At 38.5% G+C, this 23,031-nt stretch overlaps 1 protein-coding gene across 2 annotated transcripts in view; it reads left to right on the top strand.

Annotated features, from left to right (window-relative positions):
* Positions 1-5,058: 5,058 nt before the first annotated feature.
* The window catches only part of LOC107723124 (zinc finger and BTB domain-containing protein 46-like), a 72,185-nt gene continuing 54,212 nt past the window's right edge, over positions 5,059-23,031 (top strand). The window contains exon 1 of one of the 2 annotated variants that reach the window (XM_016531640.1): positions 5,059-5,338. Coding sequence is in view for 1 of the 2 variants with exons in the window: in XM_016531639.1 (XP_016387125.1) it covers positions 19,192-19,216 (25 nt within the window). In the remaining variant the exon portion in view is untranslated. Of the gene's footprint in view, positions 5,339-19,071; positions 19,217-23,031 lie in introns of those variants that run through there. The other variant, XM_016531639.1, reaches the window with a different exon arrangement.

The raw sequence follows: 23,031 nt of genomic DNA, 5'->3' as shown, positions 1-23,031 counted from the left end.
CGAGAATACTTTTTGTACGCAAAGAAAACAAAAATAACGACTTTATTCAACAATTCGTCTCCTCCGCGTCACCGTAGCGCTATTTTGGAGAGTATCCACTGAACGCAAACAGCGTATGCTATTCTGTGTCAGCTGTGTCACGCGGATACGTTGTTTTCGTTCAAATCAAATTGTAAACAATGTAGAAAACGACACAGCTGACACAGAATAGCATATGCTGTTTACATTCAGTGGATATTCTCCAAAATGGCACCACGGTGATGCGGAGGAGTTTGATCGTGGTAATTACATTGCTGTCTATGGGAGAGCTCTCAGAATTCATCAAAAATATCTTAATTTGTGTTCCGAAAATGAACGAAGGTTTGAAACGACACGAGGGTGAGTAATTAATGACAGAATTTTCATTTTTGGGTGAACTAACCCTTTAAGAGTATTTTTTAAATAACATACTGAAGCACATGTAAATTAACTACTGATTCTTAAAACCCCTTAAGTTCTGGGACGTTTTTTGGTATTTTCACCTAAATTTGACATACTCAAATTCAAATGTTTACCCTACACACATACAATGGAGGAAATTTAAAAAATGGTTTCATTGTAAAGAAAACCCTTTGAATTACAAAATATGAGTGTAATTCTTTATAAATAACATTATATATGTTTCAAATATTACAATAAACACTAAAAAACACTTTTTTTAAAGTCTGTTATTCAGGTTCTATTAGGTCCAGCTCTCTGCAACTTACGTTGTTTGATGCCACTAGATGCCAAAATGTACCAGAAAAAAAATCTTTCAAATAACAACTTCTAAACAGGAGTTATTGCATTATAAGTGAAGCGAGTAAAATTTTCCTTTTTTGCATTTACAAGTGTCATTTTGAGTTTCCTTTGCAAAAACAGGTTTTATAAAACACATTACCCCCAGAATCCTATTGTACTATGTGCCATAAGCACTTTTCTTGATTATTGATTGAATTATGTTTCATTTTTTCTAAGTAGTAATATACAAAATGGCATAAACGAATTGTACCAAATTTCAGATTTTGTGTTTTCTACAATCAGTTTTGTTCTTTCAGGAGACACAAGACTGTATAAATTATAAAATATATCTGGTCTATCACAATCTAAAATAGAATCCACATCCTCCAGCTTTATATCATTCCATTTATGTGCATTCTGTATTGGTCTACTGTTCGGAGCATCTCCTCACCTCATCACCTGAGCCCTGCATCCTGGAGACAAGATGACAGCTCCTCCATTTTGCTGAAGCTGCCTGTTGCTGCTATCTGATCTTCAGCGCGTGAAACAAACAAATAACGGTTCATCCACACAGCACTGTAATAATCAATGTATATTTACTGTATATTTACTGAAATGCATCATGTACTGTACTTTTCTGTCAATAAACAGTTTATCAGATTGTTAGCTGTGCTTTCACATTTCAAAATAAAGATTCTATCAAAAACGGAGCAAACGCGCTCATAAACCCTCACAAGACGCGCGTTCATTCCTCTCCACGGCGCCGCACAATGTTCTTCATCATCTATAACTTTTATTATAATGTTCATAGATTGCTTTTATCCGAGCCGCCCATGCGTTAGCCTTTCAGCGCCTTCAAATCAGTCCAAAAAACTACAAATCCCGATGCTCTCTCTGACCACCCGCTCACCCGCCACTCTGTTGACCCAGAGGTGTCAAATTTCACAGCTCTGAATGGCCGCTGAGCTAGAGTAACATGTAATCTGACCTACTGCAGTCCACTGAGCAGCACAGAGTTGTAAAAGATAAGAGCCGCTAGCCGGGAGCGCTTATGATTTGGAGAGCTCATGTTTGGCAAAAAGTGCGTCTTTTTTTCCTGGTGCGCATCTGGACAAAACGCTATATATCTCACCAATGGAAGCACGCAGAAACGTGACAATGGTCTTGTTTGAAAGAAGAGACCCTAATCTAAACGATAATATAGAGTTTGTGGCTGACTGAAGCAGTAGAACGAGTAGGAATGCAGAGGCGGACAGTAACTAAGTACATTTACTTGAGTATTGTACTTAAGTACACTTTTTGAGTATCTGTACTTTACTTGAACATGAAGTGATTTCCCAGCATTTTTTGAACACTGACCAGTTCCAAATGTGATATTTAATTACAACAATTCAATAATGAGAAGTTAATATTGTGGTTTATATTAGACTACAGGATTTCACTGTCCACTCTGCTCAAATGTGGATGAATGGTTACACATAGATGTGTGCACACACTGTCAGAACTGTGATATCACTACCATCCTGCTTTTGTGGGGGGGTGTTCATTTTTTCCCCCCATAGGTTTAAAAAAATTCTTCGCAATCATTAGGCGGAAATTCGTGTGTGGGACGAATACATTTCTAAGCTTAATTTTACTTTTAAGTAATTCTTTGTAAAGAAGAGACTCTAAGCTTTCAAATTAACAAATATATGGGCTGATACCATATAAGGAAGGCTATGTAAATTAAGCATAAACATTTTTAACGATTTTGAACCCGTATTCGGGTCCGCAGAGTTTAATGCACTTTAATTTGACATTATAACAGTGCACTTAAAAAAAAAAAGTGTACCTTAAATGTCTTAAGAAAAATAGTCATGAAAGTGTAAGTACACGTAAGTGTTTGCTTATATATATATATATATATATATATATGATATATATATATATATGTGTGTGTGTGTGTGTGTGTGTGTGTGTGTGCGTGCGTGCCTGCATGCGTGTGTGTGTGTGTGTGTGTGTGTGTGTGTATACATATATATAGGTACTACAAAATATATTTTGGTTTAAAATTATAATATTTAAATTATTATTTATTTGTTGAAGTAAATAATATAGTTTATATTAAACTCTCTAATATTTAATTTAGCTGTTGGGACTATTGTTTTACCTAATTTTCTATGTTAGATTTTTTTCTCTTATTGTTCTCTTTAATATAAATTTAGACTATAATACATTTACATTTATTTGCAATTAAAATGCAGTTAGGTGCCTGAAAACATTATATTCAGTTTTCAAGTATATTCTTTTAAAGTATATTTGTTTTGTATTAGTACTCTTTAAAAAAAAAAAATGCTAAGGTGTACTTCTTTTTCACAAGGTAATATTTAAAATAAAACATTTTTTTTCTAGCATAGAGTTTCTACTGCTAGCAGGACTGTCTGAGCATATTTGTTGAGAGGTTTTGAAAATAATATGTTGTTTGGTCACTTCCCTATATTTATGTGTGCACAAGGCCTTCTTTGGCCCTTGTCCCTCTGGCCCGGCTTTGATGAGTGTTCATGATATGAATGAATAAATACGTAAGAGGGCTAATGAAGTTTGAGCCCCATGCTGGATGGAGGGGGATGGTGTTTAAGAGGTGGCAGGATAAAAGGGGGCGTAATCAGGCAGACTGTGTTGAGTCAGGCAGATTGGCAGACCGCTGTTGGCGTACATGGACAGGCAGACGGATAGAGCAAGGGAGAAAAGCAGCTTGATTCTGACACGGATTGCAGACGCAGAGAGTGTATTACACGCGTGCAGAGGATCCTAAAACAGGAGCCCTGCCACAGGTCAATGGGTTTAATCCAGACAATCCACAGACACACAAACCCTGCCTGACACACGTTCCGATCCGGCCAAAGCTCTGAAACGCGCACATGTGCAATACAAAATGGCCTGACTGTTGTATCTCAGATTAAGCGGTGAGAGACAGCATTAAAATAACAAAAACTGGACTGTAAAGTTGAGCCATTCAGATTTTAATGCATCTCTAAGAATATGCAAAATGAGCATATGTGATTTGCATAAATACGCAGGTGACACCTTCCACACAGATTGAGAACACTGAGAGCGTGATGACATGCCACTAGGGGGCGCGTGTCACTCTCACGCACAGTGGACAAAAGCGTGTAGCAGCCGCGCACTCACGCCTGCCTACACGCGCCTAAACGCACAGACGCTCCCTCATGCAAATTCAGCAGTACCCACGGGAAAAACCAGCACATCCTCTATATGAACTGGACACTCGTTTAAACACAGTTCTGGTAGACAAAAGGATTGTAAACGAGCTATTAGCTAAAACAATAAGAGAAAAATATAGAAAATTAATTAGTAAAGACAATAATAGTTGCAACAGCTAAAATAATAACATTTCAACATATAGCCTATTATAAAATATATTATGTATTATATACTGAAATATGTATGTGTGTGTGTTTGTATAAATAATATTATATTTTGCTGAATCTTATATAATTCTATATAATATAATATAATATAATATATGAAATTATATAAGCATACCAGCAGACTTTTTAAGCAAACTCGTGAATAAAAAAGTTGACAAAAATAAAACAAAACAAATGATCAGTCACAATTTTATATTTAAATGTCGTACTTAAATTGACACTCTGATGATACATTTAAAATGTATTTTATAACATACATTTAATATGAATTATAATTTTATATGAATTCTCTCTCTCTCTCTCTCTCTGTGTGTGTGTGTGTGTATAATGAGAAAAAAACAAATAAAAACAGTTACAGTTTTATATTTACAAGTTATGTATATAAATATAATATAAATATAACTGACACAAATTGCTCAGATAACATACAGTACATTAAAAATAGCAACATCACAGCATTATATATATATAGAGAGAGAGAGAGGCGAACTAGTGAAAACAAAAGTTGAGTAAAAATCATTTTGAAAATATATATACACGTCATGTACAGGTTATAAATAAAATTGACACGGATTGAATTATTTTTATTGTATTTTGTTATTTTCAATTTTTTTCATACAATTATGTTTGCTTTTATTTGTTTTGAGTCGAAATTAAATTCACCCGTATTCCACCTGTCTTATTAATACGCTAAGCATCTTTACACTAATAAGGGGGGCATGTTGCCCTCTGTATATTCATAATTGACCTAGAGGCTTCATGGCTGTATGAGTTCAGCTGGAGCTGTCCAGGGTTTGATGGTGAATGCGAGCGTTTGCCTCATTTCCTGTATTTGACTCTCAGTCGAGAGAGAGAGAGAGAGCTAGAGACACACACACACACACACACACACACACACACACACAGAGGGGGAGGTTGGTTCCTGATACCGAGACACGGAAAAGCAGGGGAGGGAGAATTACAGAAAAAGACGAGCGTGGAGAGAGGGAGACAGCGAGCAGGGGAATTACACTGACCGACACACACGCGTCTCCCCGCTGACTGCTGACATTGTTGACGTGCTCACTCTCTCAAACCTGTCACGAGCGAAATACTGGAGCTCCAAAGCATCGACATCGCGCTCCCCCCCAGAACTCATGGGTTAACAGGTATGCCTCTCTCACCTTTCCACTCTATCTCTAACAGCCCTGGCTTCCTCCCTTCTGACCACCGCACAGGCTTCAGTCTCAGCGCTTTTACAATCAAACTTGACTTGTCATCTGGATGTATGGCAGAGACATGAGCTCGCGCCTCAACACAGGCATTCAGGTAAGTTCAAGTTGCGAGTTTCCGCGAGGCCGGTGCGTTTGCGTTATTTTCACGTCATTGAAGTAGACTGCGTGACAGCAACCTGTTTGACGTCTCCAGGTGAGAACATGTTCACGACAGATGATGCACGCGCTGCGAACAGCTGTCAGATGTGCAGTCATTCATTCAGGATAGAGTTTTATTGGAGTGATGGGAGACTTTCTTTTTTGTCTTGTCAACCTTTTGAACGCGCTGATTACGCTTTACTTCACATTTCACAGGGAACTTAATAGCCTACTATTTATATTATAACATTTCCCCTAAGTTTTAATCCTAAAATCATGTCCTTTGGGGGTCAGTGCATGTGGTGGTGGTATTTAAATGAAAAGCTCAGCTTTGGCAGGCAAGGGTTTAACCCCACTCTATCCTCCCCTAATTTAACCTCCAAAAGGGGAATTTCTCCAGCTGGAAATTTCTGCTGCGTCAACACCCTAAACCTACTACCAGAAAAGGGAAGGGGATCTTTGTTTTTGACTCACTTTACTATTATTTTATGTCCTGCATAACTGAATCCATGGACTCAGAGCCTAATACTTCCCTCAACTTGAAGAGAGCGGAGTATATTCGAGTGTTCGCTGAGGGAAGCGTTAGGTGACACTAGCGCTGCTCTTTGGGTTATTATCTCTTCCCCCCCCCCCGTCTGCCCCCTTAAAGCTGGTCAGTTCCGTCTTCCTCCATTTTCTCCTCGCTGACGGGTTGGTTTTAAGTGGAGCGACCCCACTTGTTTGACTCGCCGACGGCAGAACATCAGCAGGTTTACAGATAAACGTCAACAACGTATTCGAACGCGCGTCTCTGAATTGATACATTTGAATCGAGCGTTACGCTCAACAACGTATCATTCAACGCGTCTGTCAGAAGAATGTGGCACTCTGTATTGATTATTATGACGCTTGTTCGCGCCGTGTCGGCTCTTGTTTGCTACAGGTGCACCCGAATCTGATTGGTTAGTTGGAAATATTTGTAACTGTTCAGGCGAAAATGTCGAATTCAGACTGTTAAAAACAATAAATGTTACTTATCGGCGCATTTATGTGTGAAATTAACTAGTTTAACATATATTACGACATATAAGAAGGTAAATAATTGGAACCGTCATGCTTTTTAAAATTACATTCATGTATTTATGGCATTGTAACTGTCTGCAGTGCAAAAATGAGTCAGTTGAGCAGAAGAACTGGTTATGTAAGGAACTGTCCTCATGCCCATCTACACAGAATGAAGACAGTGGAAACATGACAACTTCCTTTTGCCAATCACATTTTAGGTTTTCTCCACCTATCTGACACTCATGACCTCCATTTTAATTGAATAATGAGTTAATTATCATGCCAGTGGCATTATTTATACTATTGTTGATGTACAGATTGTAATGCGTCTCGATGTTAGTGGTGTGTGTGTGTGTGTGTGTGTGTGTGGTGTGCCTGACGATGCTGGCAGGTGTCTGTCGTAGCAGAACAGCCTGTCCACCCCTATCTCTCTCCTGGGATGGAAAACAGTAATTTTAAGGTAGCCTAGAATCATTTAATGACACCATGTGCTGGACTTGTTACTGACCAAACCAGGGCAATAGATTCTCATATGGTCTTTTTATCTGTTATATGCTCCGATAGTTTCAAACTGTTATTAAGCACTAAAATGTGGTCTTTTCTTTGCTTTCTTCTTTTACTTGACTATAAAGTGTGTAGATACTCCACAGAATTATAATGAGAAGCACTATCTAACTCTTATTCTTGCAGGTAAAAGTATAGTGATTGTGTTCCTGCAGCTCGTCTGGTAAAGCATGGTGCTGACAGCTCCAGGAGTTTGATTCTCATTGAGCACACAAACTCAGAAAAATATACCTTCGTAAATATACTTTTTAAGGCACTTTAGATAAAAGCATCTGCCAAATGTATAAATGATAGTTCTTCGATACACACACACACACACTGTATTTGTGTATTCTTTATAGCAAGAGCTCTCATTCTAGAGGACAGTGTTGGTGTTGCGTGTCAGGGTCGTGTCCAGGTGTTTTTGTTTAATGGAGAATCCGTGTGTTTGTGTGTAATTGGGAGAACATTTTAGGCAGGAGGGGACTCTGGTCCACTATATGCATATTGACTTCCTCACAGGTGTGGTTGTGTTGTGTCAACAGAAAGCAGGGGAGGGGAACTGGTTCCTACTGCATGGGGTAAAGGGAATAGAGGGGCTGAAATAAGAGTAAAGATCAGCATTGTGTTCTAGGAACTGCTTTAATGAAGCCAAAAGACATACCTGTCCTCACTCAGCACTTAATAAGCTGTTAAAAAAATATTAAACACAAGTTAAACTTTATTGTTGGCTTACTGTCGATTACCACAGAGAATAATTTAACAAAGCCATCTGAAATTACCATTAGTGGCAGTAAAACACCAATAACTTTTATTCCTTTTCAAACATTATGATTACAGGGGGGCTTTATTAATTAATAAAGACTTATTTTTACACGGTTCCTTACACAATACTATGTTTTGACCTCAAAACACTTTTACAATAGTGCATGATTTGTAAACTAGTAATTGTGTTATTTGCATCACATAACAAGCTCTATATGTTAGACTTTTTAGATGTTGTAAACGTACTCTGTAGCACACCTGGTACAGCATTACTTTGAGTCCCATGAAAAAAAGAGAACTGATAAAAGTGCTCAAAGACTCGGAAGCCAGCAAAAATGGCATGTTTGCTTCAGCAAATGCCCTTTTATCTCACATATGGTTTTGTTCGCACTGTTGAGTAGGTTTGAGTTCAGGTTTAGTGTAGAAGGTGTATTTTATTCAAGTACGTTAAGTTGCTTTGAAATAATCTGTATTGTATAAAGTGCTATATAAAAAAGGTGAATCGACATTAATCGTTTAGGGCCTCTCATTAGACATTTAATTTCATGTTGCCAGATTCACTCACTGGACATTTCACTTTGAAGGTGTCGTGTAACGTATAATATAATTTTGATGAAATATTACCACAGGCATATTTTTACAGTCAGTATGAGTTGGACTAATTCCATGCTTAAAACAAACAAAACAGTAAATGAATGCCCCATAGACTTCCACAGAGTTGAAAGTTTCTATTGAAATTGACAGCATAGAAGTTTCCAAAAGAACTGAACTTGTATTTAACCCTGGATATTCTTTTAATGTGCTGAATTATGCATGTCAGCGCCTAAAGCTCAAGTTGCTTTATTTTATATTTTCCCCACTTTATGTGAGGGAGTCCACCATGTTGGAGTTTGTTTTAATTGTTTGTACTGCTATGATGTTTAAGCATACATGTTTAACATGTCTGTGGATGTGCGAGTGTATCTTGAGGGAGGTTCGAGCAGTTAGTTGAACAAGAAATTGCAGTGTGGTGTTTATTCAGGGTGGTTGCGGTTGTTAATCTGAACATTTGCACAGAAAGTCAAGATATGGGGGAGGAGGTGGCTGATGGTGCAGAGGGATAGAGAAACAGATAAAGAGGGGGTAGTTCCAACTGGCCGTGTGTGTGTGTGTGTGTGTTCATGGAGAACGGGTGCTGATGTGGGGGGGCAGGGTATGGGGGTGCAAGCTGACACGACACACAGCTGAGTGTGTATGTATGTGTGTGTGGGTGGAGTGTGTGGAAGATGGCTGCTCTCCCCGGGCTGTGGGCTGTGTTGTGTGGGTAACAGGTTAGAAAGCATGAACCTGCTACAACACTGGGGACCTGCTTCTCCCCCTCACTTAAAAGACCACACAAAGCCCAATATTCTATCTATCAGCTTGGAAACACGCTGTACATTAAACATCTGTACAGTACGTGTCTGATGCCTCGCATCAATATTTAAAGCTAAACGCAAACATGACTGTTCAACACACAATTGTTGCGTTTAAATTTTTTATTTTATTTTTACACCCTCACACCAGATGTGCAATCAAACTCGTCCCTTACCAAAAAACTAGGAGTTCTTTTGTGTGAACAGGGACGCATACAGGTGCGCTTCACTCCCTAGAGCTGTTTGGGGGCCTTTGTGTGTGTGTGTGTGTGTGTGTGTGTATGGAGTGACAGCTGTGCTCATCAGCCACTTAGATGTGTTCATCCCCCTAGATTAGGAGCTCGGTGTGTGGGTTAAACCGGAGCCGACCTCCCTGGAACCGCCCCACAAAGACCTGTGTCCTCAGGTGCCTTGTGAATATTTCAGTCGGGGCTCTCCGGCTGTGTGGAAAGCCCTGGGGGAGAAACCGAGTGGAAAAAACGCCCCTGGAAATGAGACAGCATACCCTGGGCAAGCGCTTAGCAGTGGGCTTTACACTCCTAGGCTGAAAAAGAGGATGTGGTTGTGAGGTTTTTGTTTCTGTTTTTTCCTCTTCTTTTTCTCCTTGCGTTCTCTCGGATTTTCCATCTTATATAATCGGTAATTCTCAATCTCTTTCTCTGTCTGCTGGTGAAATTCAGTCCAGCTTGGTGGTTCGTAAATCGTCGCATATTCCTGCTTTTGGGTTTGAAAAGTAACAAACACAACGCACACACAAACTCGTTTACAACACCCCCGCCCCTGTCACACTCAGCCGTTTCTGGCTTACTTTCTGACCACACGTGGTCTTAAATACAGGATGTTTACACACGGGGAGGTATGCTAACCCTCACCAGTTAAAACCATACTTGTCTTCATCCTCTTCAGCCCCTTTAACGTGGTGATTATGGGTTTAGAGTAAGTAGACTTTATCTAATGTACATCCCTGCTCAGCTTCAAATGCCAGTGTTAAATGAAGTGTCACATATTGTAAATATGGCATGTGTTTGTGACGGTTACTAACTTTTCTCCAGCAGTAGTGTCACACATTTGTGTTTTGAGGACAGTGTGACGTCACACTCAAACCGAGAGATTCAAATCGGGTGACCCAGAGAGACACGCGCATTCATATTTACACAAACTGCTATTCAAACGGTCTCTCTGAGCACATGACATCTTCATTTTATTTCACAGTAATCTAAATGATCACAAGTATGATCAGGGTTGCCAGATCTGCATTGACCAACCTAGCTTAAAAATAACCCAAATGACTTGGCTAGCTCAAAAACTGGCCCAAATTCAAAATTATAATTTTCAACTATTTGAAAATAAAATATTTACAGTTTTAAGAACTGATGTTCTGATGCAACTCTTCTCCTTCTTGGTGCTTGTCATGTATTTCTGTACACAGGCTCCTCTCATCTAGCACAGTTTTGTCAGTAGAAGAATATAAATTGGTAGATTAAAATACTTCAGTACAAGCTTTACAGTCAAATATAATATATGCAATATGTCAAACCATCAACCCACAAAAAAAATCTACCCACAGCAACAGTTAAAAGTAGCCCAATTACGTAGGAAAACTGTGGACTTGGCAACCCTGATTATGATACGAGTTTACAGTTTAAATAGCCACATAATGTCACAGCACAATACTCATTTATCCCAACGGATTATGCATTCTTTGCATGCATTTACACTTATTTTGCCTCACGTTTCATGCATTCAGGGTATGTGACAAGGTTAAAGTTACATTTTCAGACTTGTAAAACACTTGTAAGCTGGTTAGTTTTGCACTGATATGTAGTATTTTGGTTTACAGCTGATTTGTTAGGCTTTTATTTGTAGCCCAAGTCCAATAGTTTGTAGTGAATGCTAATTTGGACATCACTATTACTACAGTTCCCAAATAGATTTGATCAAACCCCTATATTTAATTGAGCCAGTAAGCAACCGCATATGTATCCTACCTAGCAACACCCTGGCAACATGGTTTTTACACAGAGAAACAGCTTGAAATCTCAGCTTTTGAAATTGTCTTGAGGATCATTTGAGGAGACATATGTGAGATTACTGGGGTCTTTTCTCTGGAGAAACGCCCGAGGAGCAGCTGAAGTGTGTAATTTCTGCGCCAACCAGAACTGCAAAACTAATTTTCTAATTATTTTCATACACACTAATGTTCCATTGTTTGGACAAACAGATAGTCCCGCCCTAAACTCATGCAATTGGTTGAGTCAATGTTGCTGTGTCAGTCTGGTTGAGATGTTCAAACAAACAGAGCAGTGTTTTCAAAGCACCACAGAGACATACTGTTATACTTTTCAAGGAAATCAGCCTAAAAATGACTGACTTACAGCCGTTTCTGAATACTAAGCTTGGATTAGAAAAAAAAAATGTTAAAAAGCTCCATGTGCTCTTCAATGAAAACCGTTTCTGTCAAGGAGTAGCAAAAATAATAGAGCAAACAAAGAAAACGGGTATATTTTAGCGCTCCGTTTTGGACAGGGAGACTATTACCATTTCAAACGTTCTCAGGTGAATCGGTGGACAGTCGGTTGTCCACTTTCCATAGCACTTTTGTCTGTCTCTTAAAAGCTCTGTTTATTTTTCAGAAGATGGTTTAGTCTGTCTCTATACTTTTCATCCCATCTTGTCTGCCAAGAGCTAACCATTAAGGGAGGGTGGAGACACTCCCAGCGCTAACACATTTACCCCACAATACCACAGAACGCTTTTCCTCCTCACTGTGAATTTCAGAAAGCCATTGCAATCATTGTTAGGGCGAAGGTTTCCATTCTTCAAGACCGTCTAGATCTGTGTCTAAATGCGAGCTTTGAAAATTCCCAAACCAAAAGTCAAAGTTGGTTTAAGTTCGTGGTGCACATGGCTCATGTTCCCAAATCCCCAACTGCATTGTCGCAGTCTATCAGATCCGCACTGCCTCATTGCTTAGCAGGCAGTAGATATGTCACGGACATTGGAAGGCCTCTGTTTTTCCAAATGTATTGTGTGATGTGCCGATCTGCATTAGTCCATTATCAAGGGTCGGTGTAATCCTGAGAGGAGTTCATCGCCAAGTGCGAAAGTGCTGTTAACAGGGCCTGTTTAACATTCAGCACTTCCCCCTCAACATACAATTATTCCTCTGCTCTTGCTATTAGCATGTAGCGTTTGTCTGCGTGCTTTTAATTGAACTGATTTAACGTATGCCAGATCAACTAGTTTTCGTTAATTAGTTCTGTCTTAAAAGTGCCATCAGAACATGAAATATTCATCACGGTGAAGAGGTACATTTGTGGCGGATGGATAAGTGTCTGGTATGGGAAACTCTCAAACGTGATGGAAGCGATTGCGCCGGCAGAAACCTGGGACTGACGCTTTTGCTGTAATTTTCCTCTGTCTTGTCAGTTGTCAAAGTGCTTCGATAACAACTTGGATTTGCACGCTGTGACAATACGCAAAAGTTGCAGTCTGAATAATGTACTGCAAAACCCGTGTTGTCTTTGATGGACGATGTCAGTCAGTTATGGACCGTGTCCTTCATGTTTGAGTCCTTGATCGCCAGATCCGCTTTCCAGCCCTCCCCAATCCAGTGTGTTCTTTATTGTAAGTCCTGGAAAAGGGGTGTTGGAAGTGGTACAGGTGTGCCCTCCGTGGCCCCATTTCTCTTTTCTACTTATATTAAATAAAAGCCCTGATCTCACTCTGGCTCCAGCTTCCACGCCCTGCTCTCCGAGACTGAACACCCCCCACTGCCAGGTGAGCGTGCAGCAGTGCCAAGCTGCATGGGAAAGTTTGTGCTGCAATTATGTTACGGAGGAATGGGTTAGCTGTGAACACTGTGACATACTTTGTGTTTATTTTATATTACTTTACTTTACTTTTTACTTTACTTTACTTTACTTTATTGTTTTCTGAATTTTTCAGAGCTCCTAGCACCCTCTAGCAGCTTTCATCGACATCATAATTTGAAAAAAAAAAAACAGTTTATTTATTTATTTACTTGCTTACTTATCTACTTAAGTAAGCAAGGTTAAGGTTAAAAACACAAGGTGCCATCACAGTATTTTTATGGCCCTTTTTATTTTTGTTAAATGACATGAGAAAGTTTAGGGTTAGTTAAGATACTACCATTCTTAATCAATATTTTTGTCTTGTTTTATCTGAACACACCTAAATTAAAAATTATGCAAGACTGAATTAAGGTTTTTAATTTTTAAGTTTATTTTCTAGTTTTAATTACAAATCAAATAACATTTAGTGAACTTTATTATTGAGAATTGTATATTGAGCTCTATTCTATTCTATTCTATTCTGTTCTATTCTATTCTATTCTATTCTATTCTGAACTTACCAGACCCCGTAGCACCCTCTGGCAGCCCCCACCGACTTCATCATTTGCAAAAAATGTGTGTGTGTGTGTGTGTGTGTGTGTGTGCATGTGTTTTAATTCATGGTTTTTCTGGACATTTTTATTTTTGTATAATAAAGTGAGAAGGTTTAGGGTGAGTTAAGGTACCGCCCCTTCTTAATCAATATTTTTTTTATCTTGTTTTTCAGTATAAATATCTGAACGTACCTAAAACATTCAGTTTCAATCATACATCTAAGAGCTTTATTCTTGGGAATTTTCTAGTGAGCTTTATTCTTTTTATTTTATTTTATTTTATTTTAACTTTTCAGACCTCCTAGCACCCTCTGGCATCCCCCACTGACTTCATCATTTGCAAAAAATAGAGTTTTTTTTATTTATTCATGGTTAAAAACACAAGGTGCCACCACAGTATATTTATGGGCCTTTTATTTTTATTAAATGAAATGATAAAGTTTAGGGTCAGTTAAGGTACTACCACTCTTAATCAATATTTTTATCTTGTTTTTCATTATAAATATCTGAACATACCTAAAACAAGATCCGTTTTCTTTAGAAGAAAAATTATGTAAGACTGAATTAAGGTTTTTAATTTGATCTTCTAGTTTTAATTATAAATCTATTAATATTTAGTGAGCTTTATTCATTTTATTTTATTTGATTAATTTTCATTATTTTATTTTTAAAAATTTTTCTGAACTTTTCAGACCTCCACACTTTGGCAGCCCCCACCGACTTCATCATTTGCAAAAAGTGTCCGTTTTTTATTTATTCATGGTTCAAAACACAAGGTGCCACCACGGTATTTTATGGGCCTTCTTGCTTTCTTAAAAAGAAATGCGAGGAAAGGAAAGCAATGAAGGTCCTCTCCCCCTCCCATCCCACCCAAGGGGTGGATCAGAGAAAGTGCTGGTTGGACACTCGATACCGCCACCTCACAACGTGGGAATGTGTGACTTTCTTTAAAATTAGGTTTGTGAGGTGGGCGGTGTCGCAGAATGATCGTGATCACCCGAGCAACACGCTAGCCCTGCTATTCCTACTCCACGCAGCATGCTGCAGCTTCATCGCTTGCATATTTCGCCCGTCTTTAATCGAGCAACGTTAGCCTCTGCAGGTGACACCTGAGCCGTTCGTTGCGATTCAAAGCGTTTTGTGGCGAAATGTACAAAAGAAGGAAAAACAGACAGTATGGGACAGGAGCGAAGCGTCTGGTGACAGGGTTGACTCTTGGCCACACTCGTGGTTACCATGGCAACACAAGCCTGGGTAAAAACACTGGCTATTGTTAAGCTATACTTGATTATCAAATATGAAACAAAAGAAGCTCTTAGAGATAATGAATTATTTAGTAGGGTCATATCAGCCTTCAGGAAGTTGATACGTAATGTTTTATGGGTTAATATAAAATGCATTAAAATCTGTTATAAGACTTGTAAGACCCGCTAATCTTTAGACTCTCATTCTCTGTCTTTCCCTTTCCGCTCAGTCGCTCGCTTCTCTTTCTTTTCTCATGTTGTGATTACAAATTGTCAAACCGACAGTATAGCCACAGTTGTGTTTCTCTTCATTTTCTCCCACCAGTCCTCAGCAGCGTCACAGAAGACAAAGGTGTGAAAATGCCCCTGTGTGACAGAAACACTGATCATAGGACTCAATATAGGGCTCAGCGATAAAGATGACACAGTGACAGAGTGAGAGAGTTTAGGGCCGGTTAACGGTTCTGTTGCTTACATCAATATTTGTACCTTTTTTAGCATAAATGTCTGAACATGACCTGTTTGCTTTAAATGAAAAATTTTGTAAGATTGAATCATAAATCAGATAACATTTAGTGAGCTTTATTTTTAATACAAGAAAAATAATTAGCTAGCGGTGTGATAGAATATGCTTAATTTAAACTATGTTGTTTAAAATTAATCTTTAATTTATGTGAAATTATATTGTTTTATCCTTAGAAATTTTCATTAGAAAAGAAACAAACAACAACAAATAAAATAAATAAAAAATACTGAAAATTCAACACGGTAAATGTATTTGTATTGTTTGAAAAACTAAACTTTTGGTTTTGTGTGGTTTATTAAACATCAAATTATACTGATTTAAATATGTAATCCTAAATTTAAAGAGTGAGAGATTTTAGGGCCAGTTAATGGTACTGCCGCTTGCACTTCATCAATATTTGTATATTTTTTCAGCATAAATGTCAGAACATACCTCTAAAACAAGACCTGTTTACTTTAAAAGAAAAATTACGTAAGATTGAATTTAAATTTTATTTTCTAGTTTAAATCATAAATCGGATAACATTTAGTGAGCTTTATTTGTAAAACAAGAAAAATAATTAGCTAGAGATGTGATAAAATATGCTTATTTAAGATTTGTTGTTTTAAATTTATCTTTAATTTATGTACATTTATTGTTTTATCCTTAGAAATTTTGCTAGAAAAAAAAATACTGTTATTTTTACTGTAAAATTACTCTTAAATATGTAATCCTAAATTTAAAGAGTGAAAGATTTTAGGACCAGTTAACGGTACTGCCACTTGCACTTCATCAAGTTTTTTTCCCCCCTTTTTCATACCAATTTTTTGTAAGTTCATACGAAGAATGTAAATGTTTCCTAAATCCTAAATGTTGCTAAAAATAAAATTGATGTTGAGCTCTATTAACTATGAAAGACTGATGAGTCAAGTTTGGCAGGTTAGCACCATATGTATACTGTATATATATATATGTATGTGTGGTAGATGCCTGCCACATTTCACCGCTCCAGACATGTTGATGTGTCTTCCATCTTGGAACAGTCAATGTGTCATTACTTAGTTTTATGGTGCCACAACATTGCGCAGCCTCTGGATATAAAAACCGCCGAAATAAAAATTCCTAAAGAAATTGGATAAACTTTCACAGGTATGAATGTGTTGAATGAATTTAGCAAAATCATCTGCTGAAGTCTATTGCAGATATAGATATGCATACATGCGTATTACTAGGGTTGCAGACATACAGGCAACAGAGTGTTTACAGACCTGCGTTGACCATTCCAATATGGCGGACAGCTTACGTATAGCAGCCCATAGAAACTATTATACAAATCTATAGTTAGTACAACCTGTTAGTTCCTAACCAGCCAATGCAGCAACCATTCAGATTAAGTAACAGTTTCTGCAAACACTTTATGAAGTTTTCCCAGTGTTTTTCCTCGTCTGCTGCTCACAGTAGTTGCTAGTGAAGGACTTGAGAAGTATGTAATCTTTGGGATGTTGAAATAACTTTTCTTAATATGCAGAGTCAACTATAATTAAGGCATTTGTAAGTTGATTCCCCAGAAAAGTATAAACACCGTGGCTTTTAAGCTGCTTTCAAAACATTGCTCTGTTTGTTTGAGCATCTGACCAGCCCAACACAGCAACAGCGACTCGACCAATGACATGAGTTGGGGGCGGGGCTATGTGTTTGCCCGACCAATGGCAGATGGGTTTTGAAGTGTAATTACTTTCAATGTTCTGTTTCATGATGTTAGTTGCAGAAAAGTCACACACCTACTGTATAAAGACAGAGAGAGATCAAAAATGCTACTTTTTCAATGTCATGATCAGCGATTTGAAGAGGGGCAACAGTTCATTAATAATCTGTGAGGTCATGCAGTTTTCCTCTCTGCAGTTTCTTTCTTTCACCGTATATCTGTCTCTGTTCTCTGCCACCCCCTCCTGTTCTCTCCCCGTCAGTTTAGTATTTGGCGAGCTGTTAGTTAGGGGTTATCCAGTACGGATGATTTTCAGAAGGATGCCAATGTTTTGTTGACAGCCCAGCAGTCACGCTACAGACACCCCCTCCTTTCTGTCCACCTGCACCTCTCTCTCTCTTTCTCTCTCTGAGTCATTGACAGGAGCCAGTGTTCCTGATTATGACAATTAGCTTCCTGACAGACACCTCATGCCAGGACATGTTTGTTTGTGTTTGTGTGTGTGTGTGTGTGTGTGTGTGTCTGTGGTACTTTTAATCTGAAATTTGAAAAGCCTGTTAAATCACACTTTTAAAGAGATCCTTAGAGAAAGAATTAGGTGTTAAGGATGAGTTGTCGATTCGTGAGTAGCGGCAGCCGAGCTTTAGGGAGTCATCGGCGCACCATTTGGTGGATTTGAAACGATGACTCTGTGTGTGTGTGTGTGTGTGTGTGTGTGTGTGTGTGTGTGTGTGGTAATGCGAGTGTACACACATAAAATAAAAAAAAATAAGTGGGAGAAAGAAAGACAGCGAAAGAGAAGGAAGAGGTGGAGATCGTGCTGGAATTTGACTCCCACTCAGTAACGAGGCTTGTCATCAACCTCTCAACCCAGCGCTTAAGAGAGCCCGTCCCTCAGTGAGGATGGTCAGATGAAGATACACAGACTCATTCATTCAATTTAAACTATCCTCGCAGTTCTCGTATTTGCAGTTTGTTCTATCTATCTATCTATCTATCTATCATTTTGTTCTATCTATCTATCTATCTATCTATCTATCATTTTGTTCTATCTATCTATCTATCTATCATTTTGTTCTATCTATCTATCTGTCTATCTATCTACCTATCCTTCTGTCTGACTATCTGTCTATCATTCTGTGTATCATTTTATTTACACTGAAAAAAAATTATTAATTGAATTTACTAATTTTTTTAAGGTAAGTGGTTGCAATTAATTTATTTTAGCTACATTTAAATAAACAAATTTAGTTGTGTAACTTAAATTTTTTTTTAAAAATGTAGCTAAAATAAATTGTTTTGTGCAAATGCAGTGTAAACAATATTAATGGCCCTTTTCTTTTGATCATGGGGTGAAATGTGACCTGGACATGTGGACATGTTCTTGGCAGGTGTGAATCACCCATCCATGGGCTTGTTGCCAGTAATGGGAGAAGATATGTGACAACCACGACCCCACACAGAGGTTTTAGGACCCGTTAGGAACTCTCCCACCCATATTCCCAAACTCATTCTTTGAACACTGAATACATATAGTATTTAAAGGTGTAACCCTGTATGCACAGTAAGTTCCCAGCACTCTTGTGTGTGTCCTCATGCCACGACCGTAAGTCACCCTAGAACATTTCTCCAGGATCCACCCCTGTTTATTTTACTGGCAAATCCAATCTTGACTCCCTCCGTAACGCCAACTCTCATGAAACAAAAGACACTCTGTCAGGTTATCTCCTTCTAACCTCCCCTCTCTCTCTCTCTCTCTCTCTCTCTCTCTTTCTCTCTCTCGCTCTATCTTCCCCCTTACCATTTTCTCTTTTCATTTTCCTACAGTGGTAATGAGATGTTTCATTATTTGCATTTCACAGCTTTTAATAGTGAGAGAATTTAGGCTAAGCCCTGGGTTGTCGGAGAGGGAGCCTCCACTGGAGACACGGCTGGCTTCAGGGCCTCTGAGGCAGTGAATAGCCCAGAAATACACTAGGACAGAGGGAAAGAGGGAGGGAAGGAGTGAGAGAAAGATGGAGGACAAAGGCCAGATAGCGTCATGCTGCAAGAAGTGTCTCTGCCAGGTACCGGTTTAAGGGTTAACAGGTTAACTACTTTTTGCCTGGCATTAACATTTTCCACTGCATTTCCATGGTTAGAGGAAAAAGAGGCTGGTTTTAAGGGGGAAAGGCATTATTTAAGGTGATGTGTTATGGGCTGTGATTCAGTGATCATAAAGAGACCAGTCAAGTGCAGTGTTTCTGTAACGCACACACAGGAAGTGCCAGCAAACTTTCAGGTGAGGGAGTTTGTCGCAGTCCTTCGAGGTGCAGATGAATGGAAATGTTCACCAGGCGTTTGGGGAAAGTGTGCCAGAGCATTACTAAAGAGTAGAGATAAGGCCTTTGTGTGCCTTTGAGTTTGCATGGGAGTACAGATGTCAAAAGTACCTGTACTTCATTTGATACCAAAATGGAAAAAAATGTAACAATACCTCTAGAGTTTATATTTTGCCACGTTGACTTTGTAGCCTTCCTGGGATGTGTCAGTCACATCCAAACTTTATATTAAGAGTGTGCATAAATGTCAAATGTACATGAACAGGTCATACCGGTTCTTCTGCTGTAAATGTAGCAGTGAGTCATATGAATTATAGCAAAAATATTAATTATGTTTAAACTTTGCTCATGAATATTTATTAGTCATGCTGACACATGCAAACTTTCTTATGCTAACTTTTTCTGCTGTAAAGGAAGAAAGCACCTCAGTTCTGAAGGTTTGATATGTACCTCGTTTAAATGTCACGATTTGGTATGATTTCGGTACAGCAGGGGGAAAAACTAATCAAAAATAGCTTTTTTTGTTAAACGGTGGTTTACTGAACAAATAGCTCTTTCTTGAAATAAATTAAATTATAATTACAATTTTCTTAGGGATAAAAATCTACCTCAGTTTATGCTCTAAACTATAAGGTTACAACAGAGCCCAAACTTAAATTTAATTACTATTTATTTTTAAATCTAATAATCAACGCTCAACTCAAAAAAAAAATTCTGTTCAAACATGTAAATTGCACATAATGCAGTTTGTAAATTTACTTCTAAATTATAAAATTTCTATTTGTTGTTGAAATATATTCATTTACACAGTGGCTGCCATAACTTGTTTCATAACAGATTTATTTGAGCTTACATTAAATAATTAAGACATCACCAACAGGCAAATTAAAATATAATGAGCGTAATATTTCGCTAAATGTTCTTCTCTAGACTTCATTTTTCTAGCGAACTAACGAGCTGTGAACACCGATGGCTTGCCCGAGGTAAATGAAATGCTACGTGACATTTTGTTTACAAGCTGTTTGACGTCTTTCCGCAGCTGAAACATAGATTGAGTGATTATGTGAGGTATGAGATGTTTATTCATGTTTATTTCATATTAAAACTATTAGTAAAGAAGAAGGGATGATCATGCTCCGGGCTGCCGTTTGAACTGAGGCGTTTATACAGCGATCTTTCACGCCACATCCAAGAGCATCAAAACGCCATTTATTGTTTGAATTTCCTGAAAAATAAATGGACATAATTTGAAAGATGAGACTTTGTTTCTTATCAAAAGTAAAAATATATAAAACTGGGAATTTCCAATGATGTTCCATTCCTGCAGTGGTTAAAACAATGCTGTATTTGTTCGGTACATATGCGAACCGAACCGAAAAACCCATACTGAAAATTTTCGGTACAAATACGTGTACCGTTACACCCCTAGTGACAACAGTAGTTTCTATGTTCTAGCAGTAGTGTGAACTGAATTTGGTGCCAAAAAAATTAGTGCCATAAAATGGCATAAAAGTGCCCCTATTATGCCATTTTTACGGTTCCTAATATTGTTTTGGGAGTCTCCTACAATAGGATTACATGCATGCAAGGTCAAAAAACGCTTTCGTTTTCTCAAAATATGCATTTAATATCACCTCATTTTCCAGCGATTCTCAAACGATTCGTTCGAAGCAGTTCAAAGATTCAGTCTCTCTAAACCCCTCCTTTCCGTGAGCCTGCTCTGCTCTGATTGGTCAGATGGCCTAGTCTGTTGTGATTGGTCTATGGCGTACAGCGCGTGTCGGAAACGATATGCCTATTTCAATATTTCTGTATTCTGAATGCTCTATCCACCTTTTTATTCAACGCGGAAGTAAGCCTATGGGTGAGACTTCCGGTTCATTAGCCACTATAGGTAAATAACGAGGAGAATAACAACATGCAGTAAATGGTAAAACAGTTTGCACTACAAACCAGTGTGTTCATAATTAAGATAATACATTAAAATAATATGATAAGACACACCAACTTTAAATATCAAGCAGCAAAATGAACTGTTTTGTTCAGCTAAAAATAGCTGGACGCAGATGAAACCGGAAGTCAGACCCATAGAATTTACAAATGGCCCATTTTTAGGACAAGAAAAAGGTGGATAGAAAATATAAACATCTATTATTTATCATACTTACAGGTTGTGATTCAGTGGAGCAGCTGGTCCAAATAAACAGGATACTGATCCATCTTTCAACAGCAAGCGTTTTGTGAATCCCGCGTTGAACTCCCCGAGATTAGAGAAGCGGTCGTCAGTAGAATGACGTGTTTGTGGGCGGGGTCAAGTTGTTCGCGGCCGGCCAACGGAGAACATAGGCGCACATTATGCAAATGTGTAACCCGTGACGTGTAGTTCAGCTCCAACCCTGAAAAAAAACTCACCTGCCTATAGCCTTAGTAATCCTGAAGACATTGATTAGCTTGTTCAGGTGTGTTTGATTAGGGTTGGAGCTGAACTCTGCAAGACTGCGTCTCTCTAGGACCGAACTTGCCTACCCCTGTTCTAGATGATGAAATGATGATGAAAAAGCTGTTGAGTCCTGTGTGAACATGGAGAAGACACAAGGACAAAACTAGCCTTTAGCGTGAGAGGGAATACATGAAACTCTCCGCTAAGTTTTAGCAGGCGAGCTCAGGGCAAAGTCTCATTGAGAAGTCTGGGATAGGACCTTGGAGGACCTCAGTTTAGCAGAGAGCACTGCGGGACAAGGCTTTGATGTGAACCGGTAAACACTCCAGTCTCTCTGTCCCTGTTTCACACCACTCTCTTGACACTCTGACCTATCCAGCTTTTCAGCACGGACTCACCTTCACTGCTCCGGCTTAATGCTCAGGAGGAGCATTAAGGTAAAGGAGGATGTGGGTGGGAGGTGGGGTGCTGAGCCGGGTGGAGCTGAGCGGAGGGGTTAAGACTCTCAAAGCCTTTTAGATCCACTCTTGTCACATTCTCGGTGGTGTGACAGGCTGCTTAATGGGAAAACCAGTTTATGGAATTTTTACACACATATTGCATAAAGCAAAATTGTTTATCAAATCATTTTGTTATATATTTTATAACAGTTGAGAACCATCCTTAAACCTTAAAGTTAGGTATAAAAAAATCCTGAAACCTAAAAATTGATTGTTTTTGCCTTTTCATGTTAAAGCCTTTTAGATCCACTCTTGTCACATTCTCGGTGGTGTGACAGGCTCTTGTCACCTGGGCCAGCTGGAGTCTTGCCTAAAGACAGACACTGAGATATACTGCTCAGTCAATGCAGAGATATAGGGTCAGCTTGCAGAGAGAACAAATCCAACCTTTTCTTCTTCTCCTTGTTTTATTTATGTATTTATCTTTCAAAACTGTTTTTTATTTTAAGATATATATCTTAAAATAATTTATTCCTGTGCTGCAAAACTGAATTTTCAGCATCATTACTCCAGTCTTCATTGTCACATGATCCTTCAGAAATCATTCTAATATCCTCCTGAGACCCAGCTATGGAGTTTTTGCCTCTGTAGTGGACATTATATTTTAGTGAATTTCTCTG

The sequence above is a fragment of the Sinocyclocheilus rhinocerous genome, unplaced genomic scaffold, assembly GCF_001515625.1.
Source record: "Sinocyclocheilus rhinocerous isolate Xijiao unplaced genomic scaffold, SAMN03320098_v1.1 scaffold2831, whole genome shotgun sequence".
NCBI lineage: Eukaryota > Metazoa > Chordata > Actinopteri > Cypriniformes > Cyprinidae > Sinocyclocheilus > Sinocyclocheilus rhinocerous.
This window is presented reverse-complemented; position numbering and strand designations above follow the sequence as displayed.